At 41.2% G+C, this 20,357-nt stretch overlaps 1 protein-coding gene across 2 annotated transcripts in view; it reads right to left on the reverse strand.

Moving 5' to 3' along the window:
• LOC129500407 (histone-arginine methyltransferase CARM1-like) overlaps window positions 1-20,357 on the reverse strand; it is a 241,801-nt gene that overhangs the window by 19,501 nt on the left and 201,943 nt on the right. For both annotated transcript variants that reach the window (XM_055310825.1, XM_055310826.1), the window contains exons 6-8: window positions 18,367-18,544; window positions 13,562-13,652; window positions 867-948 (exon numbers count right to left, since the gene is read on the reverse strand). In XM_055310825.1, coding sequence (XP_055166800.1) covers window positions 867-948; window positions 13,562-13,652; window positions 18,367-18,544 — 351 coding nt within the window. The remainder of the gene's footprint in view (window positions 1-866; window positions 949-13,561; window positions 13,653-18,366; window positions 18,545-20,357) is intronic.

Genomic DNA, 20,357 nt, shown 5'->3' on the forward strand with positions numbered 1-20,357 from the left:
ACCCTCAGCTCCAGGTATGGCTGGTGACCCCAGTTTGGCTGATCAGCACATGGCTTTTTCCCTGAAGATGGTTTTATAGTCAGGAACATGACCTGAAGGAGGCCAGTCGGGCTCTAACTAAATTAATTGTAGGGCTTCAGCCTAAGCTATTGGAAAAAAGCTGGCCCTCTCGTGGGACTTAGGAGTTGTACGAATCTGAGGCTGGAGCTCCTAAGGCCATCTTGCTACCATGAGGGGAGACCCTGTCTAGGAACAGAGTTAAATGAGCAGCAATAGAGATAAATTATAAGGATAGAAAAATCAGCTTCGGGTGACACTGTCTGAACTCTGGCAGTAAGTCCCTAGCTCTGGGCTCTGCAGTGTTTGAGGGCCAGTAATTAAGCCAGTTTTGGGTAATGCAAACTTATTGTTGTCCAAGGTCACATGGTTAGACGGGGCCATGACTGAAACTCCAATCTGTTTGACAGCAATGCTCCTATTCCAAGCTATTTATTTTTACAAAGCTTCCTCTTCTATTATGCCTTGGGCTACCAGAACCAATGGGAAGATATGAATTATTGAACAAGTGTGAGGGCTGAGTGTGTACAGGGGGTGAGTCAGGGCAGTGGGAGAACTGGAAGTTACATATTGAGAGGCAGTCTGAAAATCTGCTTGCTTTTGACAGTATCATTCTCTAAGAGTTTTCTTAATTGATTGGAAGATGAGAGCTGCAAAACTCAAGACCATAGTGCTCCAAGGAGCTCTTTCTTCTCTTCTGTGACAGCTTCACAGAGCCTGGCAGCTCAGGGCCTCCCAGGTGCATGAGTGAGTGGGCAATGGAATCAATAGACAAACACGTGTGGGAAAGCCTGTAATGACATACTTACTACTATTGGCTGTCTGAAATACTCGTCCACTGCTGCCCCCCGGAGGCTGGACAGGTTGACCCCGTAGAAGCACTGCTGGTACCTGAAGGAGGTTGCACAGAGAGTCACCATGCACCGTGGTCCCCACTAGAGTCCCCGAGCCCCTTACAGCTGTGACATGCTGTGTGGCTGCCTGGGAGGTCCTCGAAGGCAATCTGGAGGGAGTGTGCAAGCAAGGGAAGGGAAGCCGGTCTAGGGGGAGTGGCAGAGGAGGAAACGCTCCCTAGGGAATCTGCAGACCTGCACTTGACCTGTAGTGGAGAGAGATTGGGGGGGTGCAGGTGAAGGACAATCCCTGTGGAGAGATGACTGAGGATATCTGTGGGTACGAAGGCCTTAGGAGCCCCAGCCTCCACCTCACGCCCCCAGGTGGCTGCTTGTTCCGTGACACGCTGTCCAAATTCTGAAATACAATCCCTTGACCCTCTAGTCATCAGGCCCAGAGCATGACTTTAGATCTCCACCATCCCTCAACGTTCCTGCTGTTTCAGGAAACCGATTTCTCCTTTTGGTTCTTCTGTGGCCATGGGCCCTGGGACTTCCCGACGGCACCTGCTGTGGTGGCTGAGGGTGGCGGTCCTATGTGAGTGAGTTGTCTGCTGGTGAACCAGAGCCTGCTCATCATAGTGCACTGGGCACATTTCTTCTCAAACCTGTGGTCAGTGATGATCGGACCATAGCAATTGACCAGCGCTACAACCCTTGCTTCCTTCCTTCAGTGAGTCAGGTGCAAAGCATCTACTGGCACACCACTGGCTGCGTCTTACCTTGAATCAGCCTGTGCCTGGAACACAGCAGGTGCTCTGTGTCAGCTTGGCTAGTGCTCTCGACTCTTTAGAGAAAAGATCTAGGGGGTGGATTGAGAGTAGCTTTATTCAGGCTCTGCCACTGACTGCTTCTGTGCCCCGCACAAGGCACCGGACACCGTACTTCAGTTTCCTTTTCTCTAAAATGGGAATAATTATAAGTTCACTCTGTAGGGTTATAGTGAGCATTAAAGGATTTAATAAAAGGAGCTATGAGTGGTGCTTAGCATTTTGTTACCACCACCTGAGTTGGCTGCCATCCTCTCAAGGTTGTCTTCTCAGATCAGCACTGAAGACTAAGGCAGTGGTTCCCAGTCTGACTGTGCTGTGGGGTGACTTGGGGGAGCTTTAAAAAACTCGAGTTCCCAAGCTCGATTCCAGAAAGCAGTGTCAGAGGCCTTTTCACTAGACGTTGAAAGTTTTTATCCTGAGACTGAAAAGCAGCTTCCCTGATAAACGTGTGAGTGTGTGTGTGAGCGAGCATGCAAGCATGCATGCATGTGTGTGTTGTACAGCCTGCGAATTAGATTCAGATTGACTTCATCATTTCGCATCCTCTCCCAACCCCGTGCCTGCCAACCCACAGGGAAGAGAGGAAAACAACCACCACCACAAAGAGTAAACATACAAAATTTAAATTTGTGCTGCAGCTTCATTTCTAAATCAGAAATCAAAGCCTCCAATGCCCTCAGGAGAGGCAGGGAGGCCTGATCACGTTAAGTCAACAGCCAGTTCTTAATTTGCAAGTGAAAAGCAAGCCCCACTGAGCTACTTACAGATCCTGCAGGGCACTGACAATTTCTAACCTCTGAGCCTCTGCTTGTTTTCTCTTCTGCCTAGAAATCCCCTCTTTTACCCTGTTAATTCCACCCCAATCTTGAGACTAAGCTCAAATGTTCCCATTCAAAAATTTAAAAACCTGTGTTATAGTAAAATATTTAAGTTTAACCCACTTAAAAGTGAAAGTATTTTCTAGGGGCATCTGGGGGGCTCAGCCTGTTAAGCATCTGCCTTTGGCTCAGGTCATGATCTCAAGGTCCTGGGATGGAGCCCCATGTCAGGCTCCCTGCTCAGCGGGGAGTCCTCTTCTCCCTCTGCCTCTCCTCCTTTGCCTCTGCCTCTCCTCCCTGTGTGTGCTCTCTCTCTTTCAAAATAAATAACATCTTTTTATAAAAAGTGAAAGTGTTTTCTTATTCATCAGTGTATATTTAGCACAAGGGCTGGTACACCGTGAGGATTACAAATTACCTACCTATCCAGCTAGCAATCATCGATCTCTCTTTAATGAATGAATTGAGGACTTGGTGTCCTTCACAGCCCTATGGGTGGGTACAGGTGCCAACGAAGATAATGGAGAAATGGAAAATCATGACCTCAAGTTTCTTTAGTTTCATTACTTGTTTGGTTTTTATTTAAAAAAGATTTCATTTATTTATTCATGAGAGACACAGAGAGGGGGGTAGAGACATAGAGGGAGGAGCAGGCTCCCTGTGGGGAGCCTGATGTGGGATTAGATACCAGAACCCTGGGATCACACCCTGAGCTCAACCATTGAGCCACCCAGGCATCTCTCATTACTTGTTTATTTTTTTAAAAAAGATTTTATTTATTTGAGAGAGAGAGAGAACATGCATGCAAGAGGAAGAGGGGCAGAGGGAGAGGAACAAGCAGATACCCCACTGAGCAGGGAGTCTGACACAGGGTTGGATCCCAGGATCCTCAATCATAACCTGAGCAGAAGGCAGACAGTTAACCGACTGAGCCACGCAGGTGCCCCTCATTACTTGTTTCTTAATCTTCTCTTTCCACCAAGGGCCACAACCAACCTGGCCCACAGGGGAAGCATATCATTTTATGAATACACATACTGAAAACAAGGCTCCTATATGCCTAGGAAATACTTGGAAATAGGACACTGCAAATTTAAACAATCCTTTCAGTCTTTAGGAGAGTCAAGGTGTTTTTGGAGAAGTAAGTCATTGTCACAATAGCTTTTCTCAAAGGGAAGGGAGAGGGGGAAGGAAAGAGAGGGAGAGAGGGGATAAAGGTTGAGAGGGACAGAGGCAGAGACACAGAATTTCCCAAAAAGCCCAGAAGGACTCAATTCTGTCCATCCTTCAGAATTCTCTGGGAAGCTTTTGAAAAGATGATGTCTGGACTTCCATCTAGCTGTGGTTTATTTGATCCAGGGGTGTAACCCTACTGTTCGTTCTCTAGAGTTGAACACTACTGAATTACCTGATCTTCTATCCTCACCAACTGGCAAAACAGAATCCCCAAGGGCAGTGACAGCCTTCCACCTGGCAGTGACCGAGGCTGCAAACTGCTCTCTGGTCCTTGGATACAACCTCAGAGAGGCCAAGTCTGTGCCCTTGGCCTTGTGTGTTTGATGCCAATTTAAACCCAGCAGCTATGATCAGTGTGGTGCACACGGGCACCACGCCTAGGGCACTCAGAGCTGCAGGCCAAGAGGCCACTGCTGAGATTTTAAGAACTTTCTGGCTGGACCATCTTTCAAATTCTTAGAAATCTCAAATATCCTTCTGAAATGCATCACAAAATAAAGCAGATGGGACTGGCATCTCTGTGGGTCTCCTTAGATAGATTGTTGGATGGTAAATCAGGAAATGAATCTGTTGATTTGGAAGCTGGGGATGATTTCCATTGTTTCATCATATGTGGGTTTTATTTTCCAGGTTAACTTGTGGCCTCTTTATGAGTCCCTAAGGTGGAGACTACATGTGTTTTTTTTCTCTTGACTTCGCATTTCCAACTGTCCTCCCCCTCCCTCTCCTCCGTCTCCACCACAATGCATACAGCATCTGGAAAGTCCTGCAAGTATAACCCAGAAGGAAAATGACTGTACTATTAGCTATGCCTCAACACACCCAGAGTGCAGAGAAAGAGGCAACCCGTTTACTAGGATTTTCACTTCAAGTTCTTCACATGGAGCCCAGCTTGGAGAAGCATTCAGGGAAGCTTCCTCTCTGGCCTCCTTTGTCCTTGGCTCTTCACTAGTTCATCCTGGCCTTTTGTCCTTCCTCCTCATTCACACAGCTTTCTCGACCAGCCTCCTGGCTCCTTCTTGGAAGAATGGTGGTGCTCTGTTCTCTTAGAGATGTTAGCACTGGCCTTGGCATTCACAGAGGGGAGCTTCTGTCACACAAGCACTTTCTTAAAGCGAATGTGAACACACTCTCTCACGGCATGACTCACATACTTTAATAAAAATCTCTGCATCTTCATTCTATCCTAACCAAACCCCCCTCATCTCCATTAAGAAGCTTGAGGGGGGCAAAAAGACAGAAAGAAAAGAAAGGGGGAAAAATGAAGGAAGGAAGGGAGGGAGGATGGGAAGAAGGAAAAAGGAAAAACTCTATTCTGTTAGGCAATCAAGCAATTTTTTAGGGTCCTGGAAGATGGAGGCAACTTCTCCTTTACTGCAAACCTCCTTGTTGATTTCCTGAGCCTGGTGTGGACCTTGGCATTGCACTGAACTCCTCCTAATGGGGACATCTGTACTGTGTCTGTAATACTGAAATAGGGACCACACGGTTAAAGATAAAAAGTAAGGTCTGGATGTGTATAGGCCCAGGGATGGAATATTATGGAAGAGCTATGAGTTTGATATAGGTTACCAAAAATGTCCTATGCTTTACCAGAATTGACAACCAAGGGTATGCCAACCTGATGAGAGGTATATAGGTCTTAAGAAGTAGAAAACAAATACAGAGATCAGGAATGTCAGTTAACACACACATATGGTACTGAGGATGCAGCCTAAGAGGGTGGCTGGTGGGGGTGTCTCATAGGACAAGGATGCATATCTAGGAACAAACTGTATCTTTTAAATTTCTTAAACATCCTTTATATAGACCAGCACTTGAGGCTTGATAGTTTTGACAGTTTTCTGCAACAGTAGAATGCAGATATACCCCTGTGTACAGTGGTATCTATACAGATGCTCTCAGCTCATATGTCTCTGTTTTTTTTTGGGGGGGGGCGGTGGTTAAACTCTAGCAGAATAATGTGGCTTCTATTTTATATGTGATATATTTATATACTTTTGGTATTCTTAAAAATATGGGGTCTTTTTACTATAAAAAAAAGGGGGAAATGAGTGCACAGTCCTTAAAATAATACCAAGCTTCAGACTGCACATCTTTCTTAAGAAGGGAAAACCTGTGATTCTGTAAAGAAACCCCTGGAGCATCTCTAGGCATGCCAGTGTAAATCTAGACATTACTGGTTTGCATAACAATAGGACCTTTGGAAGCCTGTATTAGAAGGAAGAGTCTGGCAAGGCAATGAGGTACACATCTCTTTTGTTCCAACTCAGCAAATAGATGTTGTTCTTCTGGTAACAGCACCAGATTTCCTTCTAGGAACCTCTTCCCCACTCTCAGTCCTTAGTGGCTTGGGTGGTCTTGTCTCTGCCCTTCAGTCTAGAGATTTGCATGTGACTCAGTCCCAGTCAATCAGAATGTCTTATGAACCTGGTCTTGGCAATGAATCCAGGGTTTGGCATCTGACCCCATGAAAGTCAAGTGTAAGAATTCTGCTCAAACAGCTGCAAAGGAGAAGTGGATATGGAGCTATGAATTCATAAGTCTGGATTTGCTGTATATGGGCTCAGGAGCAAAAATTATGGAAGAGTTATGAGTCTGACATAGGTTACAAAAAAGGTTAATATAGAAATCGAGGCTTATTCGAACAAAAGCCAGTTTGTGAGCACTGGACAGATGTAGTTAAAAACAGTTTTTGTTGAGATATGGCATGAAGGATATGCTGCTCTATTTGTAATAGACACTCTCAAGGCTCGTACAGCTCCCTTTCCTATTCTTTAGCTGTAGTCCCAAATACTCTCCATGACTTTAAAAATAGATTCCCCTTTAGTGCAAAGTGGACAACTTCTAAAATGTTCCTATTCCCACCACAAATTTTAGTTTCTTCTAAGCCCATAACCTGCCTGCTGGAATGCAGTGAAAGGATCGAAAGAGGGATTCACCATTTTTAAAGATCAGACTCTATCACAAAAGCACCTTTGCCCACAGGAAGAATGTGTATCAGACTCATCCTAGAGCACCCTGGAAGATGGAGGCAACTTCTCCATTACTGCAAACCTCCTTGTTGATTTCCTGAGCCTGGCGTGGACCTTGGCATTGCACTGAACTCCTCCTAATGGGGACACCTGTACTGTGTCTGTAATACTGAAATAGGGACCACACGGTTAAAGATAAAAAGTAAGGTCTGGATGTGTATAGGCCCAGGGATGGAATATTATGGAAGAGCTATGAGTTTGATATAGGTTACCAAAAAGATGAATATTAGAGATTGTGGCTTCTTCTATGTACAAAAGCCAGATGGGTTCGAGAACTGTGGATATAAGCAGAGAAGCAGAGGAACTATCAAGAGTAAATATTAGTGGATGGAAGGAGATTATAGTGCAAGTAACCATGAAAGCATAAATGAAACAAGCACAGGGCAAATGAAAATTCAAACGTGATTGCAACAGTCATGGTAGTATTCCTTCAAAAGTTCTTTGTGATACTCCGTGCCATATACTTGGCTTCCCATAAAAATTCGAAAATTCAGTTACATCAATGTTACAGTTTAAAATGTTCCTATTTGGTGCACGTGGTGTTTCTGTGTACCAGTGATTATCAGGGCCAAATATATTTTTGGGAAAGGCCAGCTAGTAAATAGAGTGTCAGACCAAGTCCCCCACACAGGTATCTGAAGGGTACCTCTCCACCCTGGGGTTATTTTCTGAGTCCCTGAATGCTGGGATACACTCAGCATCCGGTAGCACCCTCCCAACTGGCCTGTGAAGAAAGGGTTAGCATGGTAGCAAAGTATGAGTAGAGGACTCATCTCTGGAAATCCTTCACCCCCAGGTAGGGAATATTATTATCTTTAATTTAGGAAAAGGAAATTGTGTCTCAGAAAGATCAAATTAACTTGGCTGAAATTTTAGTTAGTAATTGATAGAACCAAGAATGAAACAGAGTTCAACATGTCTCTAGTGTCCAATTCATCCAGCTTTTAACTACTACCTATTTTGCCTATGCTTTTATGTTGTATAATTGTAATAAATGTAATAAGGCAAACTAGTTGAATCTCAAACTTCTTGAGAATATATGGTTGCTCCTCTTAATTGATCCTATGTATATGTTTTTCTCAATACAAGATCAATTTGAAATTGTATTTAAAGGACTTGGCTTAAAACTCCTGAACCAATTAGTTTCAATAAAGGCAGTAGTATCCATCACATAAATAAGTTTTATAGCTGGGAATGATAATTCTTCATGACTGAGCCTTATTCTCAGGAGGTACTTTTCAGAATCTTAATTAATCAGGGGCAAAGAAATATTAATCAAATAAGGAAATTATTAATTTTGTAGGTGACTGCTAATAACATCAGAGTGTGGTACTTTTGTCTACTGAGAGAGTCTCATAACTGGTTATTTAGAAAGGATAAAGTTCTGTGCTTAAACTACATGAATTTTAGGGTTAAATATAAAATTCTAAAAATTTTTTTTAAAGATTTTATTTATTTATTCATGAAAGACACACACACACAGAGGCAGAGACATAGGCAAAAGGAGAGGCAGGCAGGCTCCATGCAGTGAGCCCAATGTGGGACTTGATCCTAGGACCTGGGAACACACCTGAAGCAAAAGGCAGATGCTCAACTATTGAGCCACCCAGGTGTGGTAAATTTAAATGTTAAATTTAAAAAGTGAAAACATTAAATAAGTGGAGGCTAATACTAGCCTTAGCTTGGGGGAAGTTCTATTCCGAATAAAGGAAAAGAAACTACCGAAGAAAATCCTGGTCAATCCAGCTACACAAAAATATTTTAACTTCTTTTGTGGTGAAAACTATCACAAGGGCAATATGAGGCAAACTGAAAATTCTGAAGAAAATACAACAGTCTTAATATCCTTAATATGTAAAGAATTCTTATGTCAATGCATTTATCTTCCAGTTAACAAAAGTGTATTAAACAACTACTATTAGCTTGTTAGATGATGCAGACTCAGTGAAAAACAAAACAGCTGCTATTATGGAAACTATTGTCTTATGAAGGAGATAGACAATAAATTAAATCAATAGGTAAAAACATAAAATACAGTGGATTATAGTAAATGAAGTGAGAAGCATGATATGGACTTCCAGGAGGGAGGAGATGATCATCTGTAACTGAGAGCAGGTCTCCTGGGGAGATGGCATATGAGCTAGGAGCTGAAGAATGTGAGAGCAAGCCATGGGGCCATCTGCATTCCTGGCAGAGAAAGATTGGCCATGAGGTGGCAGCTAGCCTGGTATGTTCAAGGGGGAACAGAAGAGACCAATCACTGAGGACAGAGAGGATGAGAAAGAAGTAGGAAGACATGACATCACAGGGGTAGCAGGGTGGAACTAGATCCTGGAGGGTCTTACCAGCCACAGTGAGAAATTTGGCTTTTATGATCCAGAAGGTGGGAAGCCACTGGAGGTTGTGAGCAGAGGAAGACTGTGATCTGAATTATACATTATCAAGGTCATTTTAGTTGCTGTTTATCAAGGTCATTTTAGTTGCTGTTTATCAAGGTCATTTTAGTTGCTGTTTAAAAAGAGGAAATAAGTTGAAAGGCTTGAAAGACTGTAGTAGAAGCAGAGTTTTTTGTTTTGCTTGTTGTGTTTTTGTTTTGTAGGGGCGAGAAGGGCGTGGCAACAAAGGACAGCAACTTGCTTTTGAACATCTTACATTTAAGATGCCCTAGAGACATTGACGTAGAGTTGTCAACACCCAGCTGTACATGTAAGTCTATGGTTCCAGGGAGAGTTCTAGGCTCGAGTTGTCACTATGGGAGTCATTGGCATAAAGACAGTATTTACAGCCAGGAGACGCAATGAGATCAGGAGGTGAGCAGAGGCAGAAAGGGGAAGATGGGAAGAGCCAATCTGGAATCAATCCAACACGGAGGACTTGGGGCATGAGAAAGAGTCAGCAAAGGAGATGAAGTTGGGGCCAACCAGGAAGCAGGAAAACCAGGACTAGGCTCCAGAAGTAAAGCGAGGAGGCCCTGGTGCCAAATGTGAGAAAGTCAGTGAGGACTGGTAACTGCTTATATCTGATGATCTAATTTATTTGGTTCCTTAGCTACCTTCTTCATTATATACCTAAACTCATTTTTTTTTATCCCTCTCCTTCCTTTCAGCCAACATTGCCACTTCTGTGCCTCTTCTAATGGCAACTGTGCACGCTCTTGCCACCTGTTTCCTGCACCAATGCAACCAAAAGCCCGCATCCATTCGCCTAACACTGAAACGTCTTCATAGAGGGAGGGAAATTACAAGGAGAGAGAAGGTGGTGAATTTTGTTAACTATATATTTTTTTAAACATTTTTTTCATGTTTGTTGACTAAAAATAAAACCGTTCAAATGCACTAGCTATCAAAGACATACAGATTAAAAATAAACTGGCCACCATTTTTTTTTTTTTTTTGCAAATCAAATTGGCATTTAAAAAAACATAGCCCGTATGGGCAAGACTCAGCAGACATTCTCATATACTACTGGTGGAAGTGTTAATTGGTAAAACTTTTCTACAGGGCAATTTGGCAATATATAAGAATAATTTTTTTAAAGATCCTTCTTCACACCTTTTGGTCCAGTAATTCTGCTTCTTGCAATTTATTGTAAGGAAATAATCAGAATGCAAACCAAGAGCTCTATAAAAGGATGTTCACTTTAGTATTCCTAAAGAATTTAGGATATAGAATTCTACAAAATTCTATATTCTGGTAGAGTATACAAACAATACCTTAGTGTTAATTCTTATGAAAGTTATAGGATTGTATTAGCAATGAAAATAATTTAATATTCCATATTGGAGCTTGAGTTGACAAATTATGATACAGTCACAAAATAAATAGTCTGTAGCAAGAGAATATTGAGAAGATACAAGGACATGTCAACAAGGTATTGAAATCAAAACAAAATAAAGATAAAAAATAAGTTCTAAAAAATAAAAGAGCTACAAAATGATCTTTATGTATCCTAATTTTGTAAAAAATTTAGAAAAATCAGAGAGATAACTAAGATCTTAATAGAAATTATTTGCATACTTACTTGAGATTACTAGAGTTTTTACTCATTCAAAAATATTTATGGAGGATCTACCATGTGACAGGTACTTGGGACGGAGGGTGCTTGGGATACACTGGTGAAATCTGAAAGAATCTGGGCTTTTGCAGTGCTTACATTCTATCAGGAAGGATGAAGACAATAAGTAATAATAAATAAAGGACTTATATGTCTTTTAGGAGGTGATAAGTGCTACAGCAAAAGTACAAAGCAGAAAAGGTGGGATGGGGAGTGGTATGGGATTCAGAAGAGCTGGCATTTTGGCAGACTTTACGGCGGGGAAGGGAATTAGCCATGTGAATATTGGGGGGAAAGTATCCCACATAGGAGGATAAACAAATGCAAAACCTCTAAGGTGGGTGGATGTGCCTGAAAATCGGCAAGGAAGCCTATGTGGCTAGAGCCGAATGAACATGATCCTAGGAAATGAGTAGGCTTTGGGAATGCTGGGAATAGACAGGTTAAGAAGCTATCTCAGTAATCGAGATGAGTGATGACAGTGTTGGGAACAAGGGACAGCAGTGAATATTAGGAGAATTGGATTCTGGGTATAGTTCAAAAGAAGAACCAACAGAATCTCCTGATGGTTTAGACATGAGGACAAAGAAAGAGGGGCCTTCGAGTTTTGGGGCTTGAATGATTGGGAGGACAACGTTATCATCAACTGAGATGGAAAGATTATGAGTAGCACAGATTTGGGGGGAAGGAAGGGGAGATGAGGAGTCGAGTTTGGATGGTAAGTCTCTTCATGGGGAATTGCCCAGGAGGCAGTTGGCCATAAAAAGATGGAGTTCCCAGGATATACGTAAGATAGATACCCTTGGGAATCATTAGCATACAGATAGCATCTGAAGCTACAGGAATGGGTGAACTCACCAAGGCAATACCTGTGGACAAAGAGGAGGTCCAAGACAATGTCCTGGGGCACTCCAACATCAGATGGAGGAGACAAGTAACAACGATGGAAGGACTGGTTGACAAAGTGACCAGTGGCAGAAAAGAAAGAAAAAGACTGTGGGGGCATTTCAAATGCTCTCAAATATGGGTAATGGGTTAAATAAGCTGGCAAAGGAGCACAGATCAGTGCTCCATATTGAGCAATGTGGAGGTCAGCACACTGGTAACCTGCTTACAAGCTGTCAGGGAGGAATGTCTTAAGAAAGAAACTGAAGGAAAGAGTTGGAAACTGGAAGGATAGACAATGCTTTTTGAGGAGTTTTGCTGCAAAGGGACGAAGAGAGATGGGTGGTGGCTAACTGGGGAAGTGAGAGATTAAAAAAAAAGATTATTTTTTTCTTTTTAGCTGAAATACATAGCAGTATGTTTGTATGCTGATGGTAAGCCTGGCCTATCAACTGTGGTCATTAACATTCGTTCTGAAGGTCTTAAGATGGGGCAGTTGGAAACTCACTCAAGGACTGCAGGACAACGTGCTCCCCCACTGCCCCGCTGGGGGCAGTAGTCTGGTCTATACCGTTACCTGAAATTTCTGCCTCTCAAACCCTTTCACTGATTGAGGAGGTTTAAAGCTAAAATATAAACATTTCAGGTCAGCATGACCTCATGGAACAATGATCATAATTAAGGTGTCCCCTATCACACACCAAGAGGCATCCACCCCCATTGGGAAGTATGTGGCTCAGAGTTTCAAAATTACAGATTGAGCAGAAACCACAAGATGCAAATCTGTGCTAGGAAAGCCTATTTTAAAAGAAAAAAAAATCAGAGAGAAAGAAAAAATTTCAGTCCTTTGACCCTACTCTTCATAAAACATGTAACCTGGGAAACCAAAGTACCTCCTCGCTGTTGCTTCTTCACCAAGAGATAGGATTACAAAGAGAAAAAAAAAAAAAAAAAACAGAAATCAACTGTGGATATCTATGTGTTGGAAGGCTCTGCATACGTCAGCTGGAACTCAAAGCTTAAATTTTAGCATCCATCCTCACCCATCTGCCAGTACATGCCTGTCCTCCTACACATCTAGCATTCCCACTCGGGTGGTAGCTGTTCCATTTCTCCCTCCCCTGGGTCCAATATCATCATTCTCTTGCCCTCTTTCTCATTATAAAAACCAGTGCTCAGAAAAGAATGCCAAAAAGAATGCTGGCTTAGAATTGGCAGGGGTTTTGTATTCGTTCTCATTTTATAAATGAAGAAACCGAGTCTCAAAAGGTGAAGTGAGCTGTCCAAAAGCCAAGAACCTATTAGGGCGCAAACTCCAAAAAAGTTTTTTAATCAACTCATTTACATTCTGATGTACCGATTCCTGTGTCCTCTGACCAAGGTCTATTCTAACACAGAAGCCAAAGCCCTGAGCCCAGGGAATGGATGGTGGAAAGTGGGGGGGGGGGGGCAGTGGTATGCGTGGGTGGTGCTGTTGTTTCAGCAGTAGGCGGTCTTCCAGATGCTTGATGGTGCACAAGCAGCTCCCTGGTTTGTCTATTCCAGTGGTTCTCGACAGGGAATGATTTCACACTCCCCTTCTCCTGCCCGGGACATTTGGCAGTGTCTGGAGACAGTTTGGGTTGTCACAACTAGGGGAAAGGCACTACTGGCAGCTAGTAGGTAGAAGCCAGGGGTGCTGCTACACATCCTATAGTGCATGGCATCCCACCCCCACCCCCCACCAATTATATAACCCCAAATGGCAAACCCAACCCAAAACTCTGGCTTACTCTAAAGGAAATGGAATGGAAGAGAGAAGAGAACATTACCAAAAGTTGGCTCTGGAGTAGTGTTCCATGTAGAGCTGTTCATCAGAAAAGGGGGCCAAGTGGATGTCGCCGAATGTCGGGAACATCATTCCTAATGGGCAAAAGACAACAGACCCAGACGTTGACTTGCACTGTCTTCTGACTGCAGGGTACACTCACCTGCACCTGACCAACTCCATTTTTCCTTCTATTTCAGCGTTACCCAAGAGGCTGAAACATAGTTTTGCCTCAAAGTGAGGATAAAAAAAATTAGAAAGTTGAGGGAAATACAAAGACATAAATACTAACGCAAGTCACAAAGCCATGTTATGATAAAAGCTGGTGGAGTCTTAGGTGAGGCATTTAACCTGGCATATGGCCTTCTCCACTGTCAGCTTCTTCCTTTCTATCTGCCCTGTGAGAAGCATTCTGTGCACTTCCTTCATTTAAAAAAAAAATTGTATTGATTGTAAAAACAGCTTTGAAAATAGTACTGCCCAGCATTCTATCACATAATTATATCCATTCTTCCATACTTCATCCATGTATAATCATGTTGACTATCTTTTAAAGTGCCATAAGAAGCTATGCTTCTCTAGGGGTTCACCATCCTCCTTGCTGGGACCCCCACTCTTGTGTTTTGTTCCTGACATTTACAGTCACCATGGGAAAGGGCAGATTCTTTGGCAGGCAGATGAACACCTAGACTGGCATGCCTGAAGCCCAGCCCTTCCAAGCAGGGAGATACAGTGATTCGCATTATTTTTTCTTGTCATTTTTAGGGAGACTCTTTTTCTTTCTTTTTTTTTTTTTTAGGGAGACTCTTTTTCATAGTCACTTATGAACCTGCACATAAAAGAAAGATGAATTACTACTGCTAACCCTATTTCAGAAGTATCATCTTACAAACTGGAGATGCTGTCACAAAAATAATTCCTAAAATTTCTTGATTATGTTTAACTCTTTGCCATGAACTTTTCTATGGGTTTCCCATGTATGACTTCATTTAATCCTCATCACAATATAAAGTAGGTTCTATTATTATACACTTACTTTATAAATGAGAAAACAAAGGAACAGGGAAATTTAAGTGACTCAGTCAAGTAGTTAATAAGTAGAATGGGGAAATCCAGAGATGGAATCTCATCTGTGAGTCTGTGACCCCATACTGTAACTATGCTCCCTTCAATGCCTGTTAAAATAGAACAGATGGTTTTACCTAAGGAAATAAATAAAACAGTCTTTATCGTTGGAGAAAAAAAACATGATTGTAACATTATTCACATGTGTCCACCTAAATCTCATGCACTGGTGTCAAAGTAATAATGACTGCCTAGTGGGTTTTCAATTTCAAGACAGAAAGCTATTAGACAACCTTAGAAAAGCAATATGTTGGGGCACGTGGGTGGCTCAGTGGTTGAGTGTGATACCAGGTTTCCTGGGATCAAGTCCCACATCAGGTTCCCCACAAGAAGCCTGCTTCTCCCAATGCCTCTCTCTGTGTCTCTCATGAATAAATAAATAAAAATTGTTTAAAAAGAAAGAAAAGCAATATGTATCACCAACTGTGAAAACTTGGGAAGCTTCAGAGGTGCTTTGAACCTCAAACCTAACAGGAATTCCAAAGATATAAAATGGAGGGGAGGAAGTCATTAAAGGTAAAAATACAAGAAAATTTCTGAGTTGAAGAAGATGAGCTTTCTGATGAAACACTCGCATTTCATGCCCAACACACGAATTTTAAAAGCTTTTCACAGTAAGAAGGCTAGAATTAAAGCAAGATACTAAAAGCATCCAGAGGGGGAAATGATGTCACTCTAAAGGAATAAGAGTCAGGGGGTCATGAGGCCTCTCAACAGCAACACTGGAAACCAAAAACCATAGAGAGATGTCTTGAAAATACCGAGTGAAAATCGTGTCCAAGTTCAAATTTTCTACCCTGCAAGATGATAATACAAGGGATCCATAAAAAGTAACTTCTCAAGTGCCCTTTCTCCAAAAGCTGTCAGAGAATACTCTTTGCTAAAATGATGGTGAACACCAGCAAAGAAGAAGACAAAAGAATGATGATGGAAAGTCAAGCATGGCAGGCATGCAGCAGAGCTGGAGAACCACATTATGTGTGGGAGGGGAGGACAGAGCATCCACAGGAGGAAGGCTTCTATAGACAAAATATTGATGGGATCTATCAGACCTCTTGAAGCATGGAAACAACTAATGAGTATAGGAAAAACCAAGCTAATGAAAAATAACTCTAAGAAAAACACAAGATTTCATGAGAAAATACAAAATCCTATGCACTCACTTGACTACCTGACTCTGTATGGAACAATACAAACATTGTCATAATAACATAAACACTGATTACTGAGTTAACCAAATGATGATCTCAGTCCATATTTCTTCATATTAAATGATGTCCCCAAAGCTCTGTGAAGTAACAGATTTTTGCACGTTTGCAGCAACATCATCTGATGGCAAAACCTGACCTGAACTGACATGAGTTTATTTATAGTCTTTATTTATACCACTCGGTATCCATATTCATATGGTTTGTTGCAGAAATGTAATGTGTTTCATTACAGAGTGTTGCCTCAGACTCCGCTGGAGGCATTAAGTAATCCACGGTATATGACTGTATTACCTTTCCAAAGTCCTCTGGATTCAGGATTCCGAAATATATCTGGCCTCAAGGGTTTGGAAAAGGAATTGAGGACCTACATAAATATATAGAGAAGACTGGGGCAGGGAGCAAGGATACATCAAGCAGGGAAGAAAATGCTATGTAGGAGAGCAAATTTCTCAACCAGAGGGTGACAAAAATAGCAGTATGATAATTTTGTATCAAAATATATAGGTAAGTGATGGAAGAAGTCCAGAATGGAGCAGAAAAGGAAAGCTTTTGGGGAGCAGTCTCAGGACAGGAAGAGGTGGAGCAGGGGTAAGGTTACCATTTTTTCATCAGAAGTCTTTTTTATTATTTGATGTTGTAAATTATATCTTATTTTGCTGAAAAAAAATAATTAGGAAAAAAAAAACAAAAAACAAAAATAAAAATAATTAGGGAAAAAAATCAAGCCTGCTTCCCTCAGGAAGACATGGATTAAAAAGAATCTAAAATCACAGGTATTCATTTCTCCTGTCTAGTTAAAGATACACAGCCCAGTAAAAATTTCATATCTATTTCAAATATCTGGGGGGAAAAGGATGCCCAGATATTAAGCTTAAATATTCAGCTTAGCGGGGCTCAGTACATGCATGTGAATTAACCATGTTCAGAAACTCACCAATAGCAAATATCTAGCCATTTGAAAAACAAATCCAGACAAAAATACAAAAATTCTTTCTGAGGGGCATCGAGTAGGAAATCTATGCAGCCTGTTCCTTTATGCTCATTTCCATAGTTCAATTTCATCATATAAACACAAGGCTTCCAAGACCATCCTGGCTGTTTGACTACGGGCATACTAATGAAGTTTGTGACATAGGTACACTTTGCCTGTTTGTTTATTTTTGCATGAGTTTTATTTTTTTAAGTGCCTATCTCTGAATCCCTACATTTCGAAGCATGCAAGAAATTATAGATGAGCCTCAAGCTTTACCTACATGCACACACTGGTATGCGTATACCCCATTAACGTGGTGAGCAATTGCTGCACTGGTGGTCGCTATTTTGTCTGCATTGGCTATCAAGGTAGGGAGCCATGTCATGGGTAACGTGCTACAATTTTAATGGAAGATGCAACTTTTAAAATTGGCCAGTTACTTTCTACGCTTTATTTGGAAAAACATTTTGTGAAAATGTGTCCACTCTTTCCAGTAAAGAGCAGAAAGTTAGCATGTGTGCAGGAGTCTTCAGGGTGAGACAGACCTGGGTTCAAATCCCTGCTCTGTCATTTACCAGAGGCGTGTCCCTACCAAGTTGCTTTCTCCCACTCTGCCTCCATTTTCTTTTTGTAAATTGGGGAAGGTAATGGTACCTCCCAGTAAACCAGGTCTCAATCTTGGTACTGTTGACATTGTGGGCTAGATAACTCTTTGATGGGGCAGGGGTCTGTCCTATACTCTGAAGGATGTTTAGCAGCATACCTGGCTTCTCCCACTGGATTCCAATACTACCCTTGTCCCAGCTGTGACAAACTAAAATGTCCCCAGACACTGCCAAACATCCCCTGTCGAAGGAGTGTAAAATCACCAAGAACCTCAGCACTGATCTTTCAAATAAATTAAAAACCTCCACCATTCACACTTGCTAAGGTTTTCATAAATTAATTTATGCAGATTGCTTAGTGCTTGTAGACACCTGATAAGCACAAAAGAAATATTGGATTTTATATTATTATCTCAATTATATGTACCGATCTCAGGGAAAGAGAGACATAGTTGGGGGAAGAATGTGTCAGAAAGGACAGGGACTCAGAGAGTTTCTCACATTATAGAAAACCAACACTTAAAAGGGCTTCAGAGATTTATTTTAGAGATTATTTTAAAAATACAGATGAGAAAACCAAAGTCGAAAGGCCAAGTGGTTGGTGAAGTTCATTAATTAGGGAAGAAAGTGATAGAATGGGACAGAAACACATAGCTCTGAACTGGTCCCCTGTACCATATTTAATACCATGCAGCCCTCTAGCACCTATGGCCTTATGGCTGGAGACTAGATCATCTGTTATGGAAGATTAAGATGAGAACATTAAAAAAAACCTGGTATAATAGAAATGTCCTCTCCTCTTTTCCATCCAAAATTAAATATGAGGGAAAGAGGATGGCAAATTCTTATGGAAATGTCAGCTTCTATCCTCTGAACCAGGAACTGACCAACTCACCATTTGCTTTCAGCCATTTTTTGGAATGAAGGTAACTCTCCAGCATCCTTTCATTAAACAGCATGTATCCCATCGGTTCCGAAATGATCACATCTACAGCTTCAGGAAGAGAGATGTCTTCAATTTTCCCTGGCAGAACAATGATCTTGTCAGAAAGGTGGTTATTTTTCACCAGCATCTGAAAAAAGATAAAACAGGGGACTAGTATTGTTATACAGACTCTTACAAAAAAATAAGCTTTACAGATTAAGGGTTGACATAGTGATAGGGATGAGAGGGAATTGACATATCTGAGTCTATAAAATGCTTTAGAAAATACTTATTTTTCTTATTGTAACACATATTTTGTGTTTATTATAGGTAATTTAGAAGATACACATATGCAAGAAATAAAAACATCTATAATTGTACCACATATAAATAATACCTACTAATACTTTGATGTATACTCCTCCAGACTCTACATAAACACTCACATGTGTGTGTGCACATGGGTGTGTGAATGTGTATTGTCTGGGCATGTGTGTATATATATGTGCATGTGCTTTTGGGGGAATTATTTTTAATTAATGATTTCAGTCTATTTCCCATCATTCTACCTGGAATAAAGATGCCAAAAAGCACTGTACAATAATCTTGCACAAATTAATGATCCTGATCCTCATTAAATTATCCTGTGGTCTTTTGGTTCAAGAAATAAATAATAGCATGTTCATTAACCTTTCTTTAGAAGCATATTTTATAGTTATGTACTCATTTTTCCTTGATGTCCTCTGCATTCTATTTAATAACTTTCAATTCCCTTAAAACTGGGAACTTGAAGAGATATGTGTTTATTATATTTCTAATATATTTCTTCTTAATGCCAAATATGACAAAGAAATTGCATTATTACATTTATGTCTTTCTACTGCCTGAAAAATGTATTTCCTAATAAACATCTTGAATGCACCAGCATAAAAATATACAGTATACTCATTTTCCAGTTGTGGCTTCCTGAGACTCTTAGATCTGTGCTCACTGTATTTATACACAGAGACTTTCCATTTTGTATTTTCATAACTTGACCCCTTTCTTCATCATAAATGCAGCATGCTATGCATTTGTCATGAGTCAGTTGTATTTTTTCCATTTCTGATCACCTTTTCACAGAGCTAGTGTACCTTTCACCTTGAGTCCTTCCTTCTAGGCTGTTGTTCACCAACACATGCCCCGTAGGCTTATTAAATGTCTTTTCTACTTATGCTTTTTAAAAAAGAAATAAAATAATTTCTGATCTAAGGAAAAACAATGAAAAAAGTGTCTGAACATGTCATGCACTGTCAACCTTTATCCACTGCTGTTAATGTTTAAGCCTAAAGCCTCTTGGAATTCTGTTGTATCATCGGTCCACACATGGAAGTCCAGTTCAGGGGACTCATGGCATTCTACCTTGTGGAGACAAAGCCCAAAGGTTAAAGCTTTTGGTGCCCTGCTCTTCTCTGCACATTCTCTTGTGTGAGGATCCACTCATTTGCACAGCTCTACTGTGGCTCCATTGTGGATAAACACCCAAACTACATCCTTAGGTTCTCACCTGAGCTCCACCATCAATAGACATATCCACCAACATGCTTTGTCACTTCATTATCAATAAGTAAAGAGCCTGCCCCAGCTTCTTCTTGAAAACTAACCGTTCCTCTAGGCTTTCTAAAAACTTCTATATAATCTTGTATTTCCTCGGTTCTGTTTTGGTCACGAATATGATAATCCTCAGTATTCTGGGGGCATAGTTGCTTCCCACAGACAATTAATAACTATGTTTTCTTATTTCTTCCTTCTGGATATGTCTCATTTCCACCTTTTCCTTTCTGCCTGCATCAGCTTGTCCAATCTTAATAGCTTCAAATATGGATTTTAAAAATAGCATTTACATAACAAAAAGAATAATAGTAGTGCCTGCTACATAGGCTTGCTTGAAGATAAAACAAGATAAAGCATATTAATGGCTA

The sequence above is a fragment of the Nyctereutes procyonoides genome, unplaced genomic scaffold, assembly GCF_905146905.1.
Source record: "Nyctereutes procyonoides isolate TBG_1078 unplaced genomic scaffold, NYPRO_anot_genome, whole genome shotgun sequence".
Taxonomy (NCBI): domain Eukaryota; kingdom Metazoa; phylum Chordata; class Mammalia; order Carnivora; family Canidae; genus Nyctereutes; species Nyctereutes procyonoides.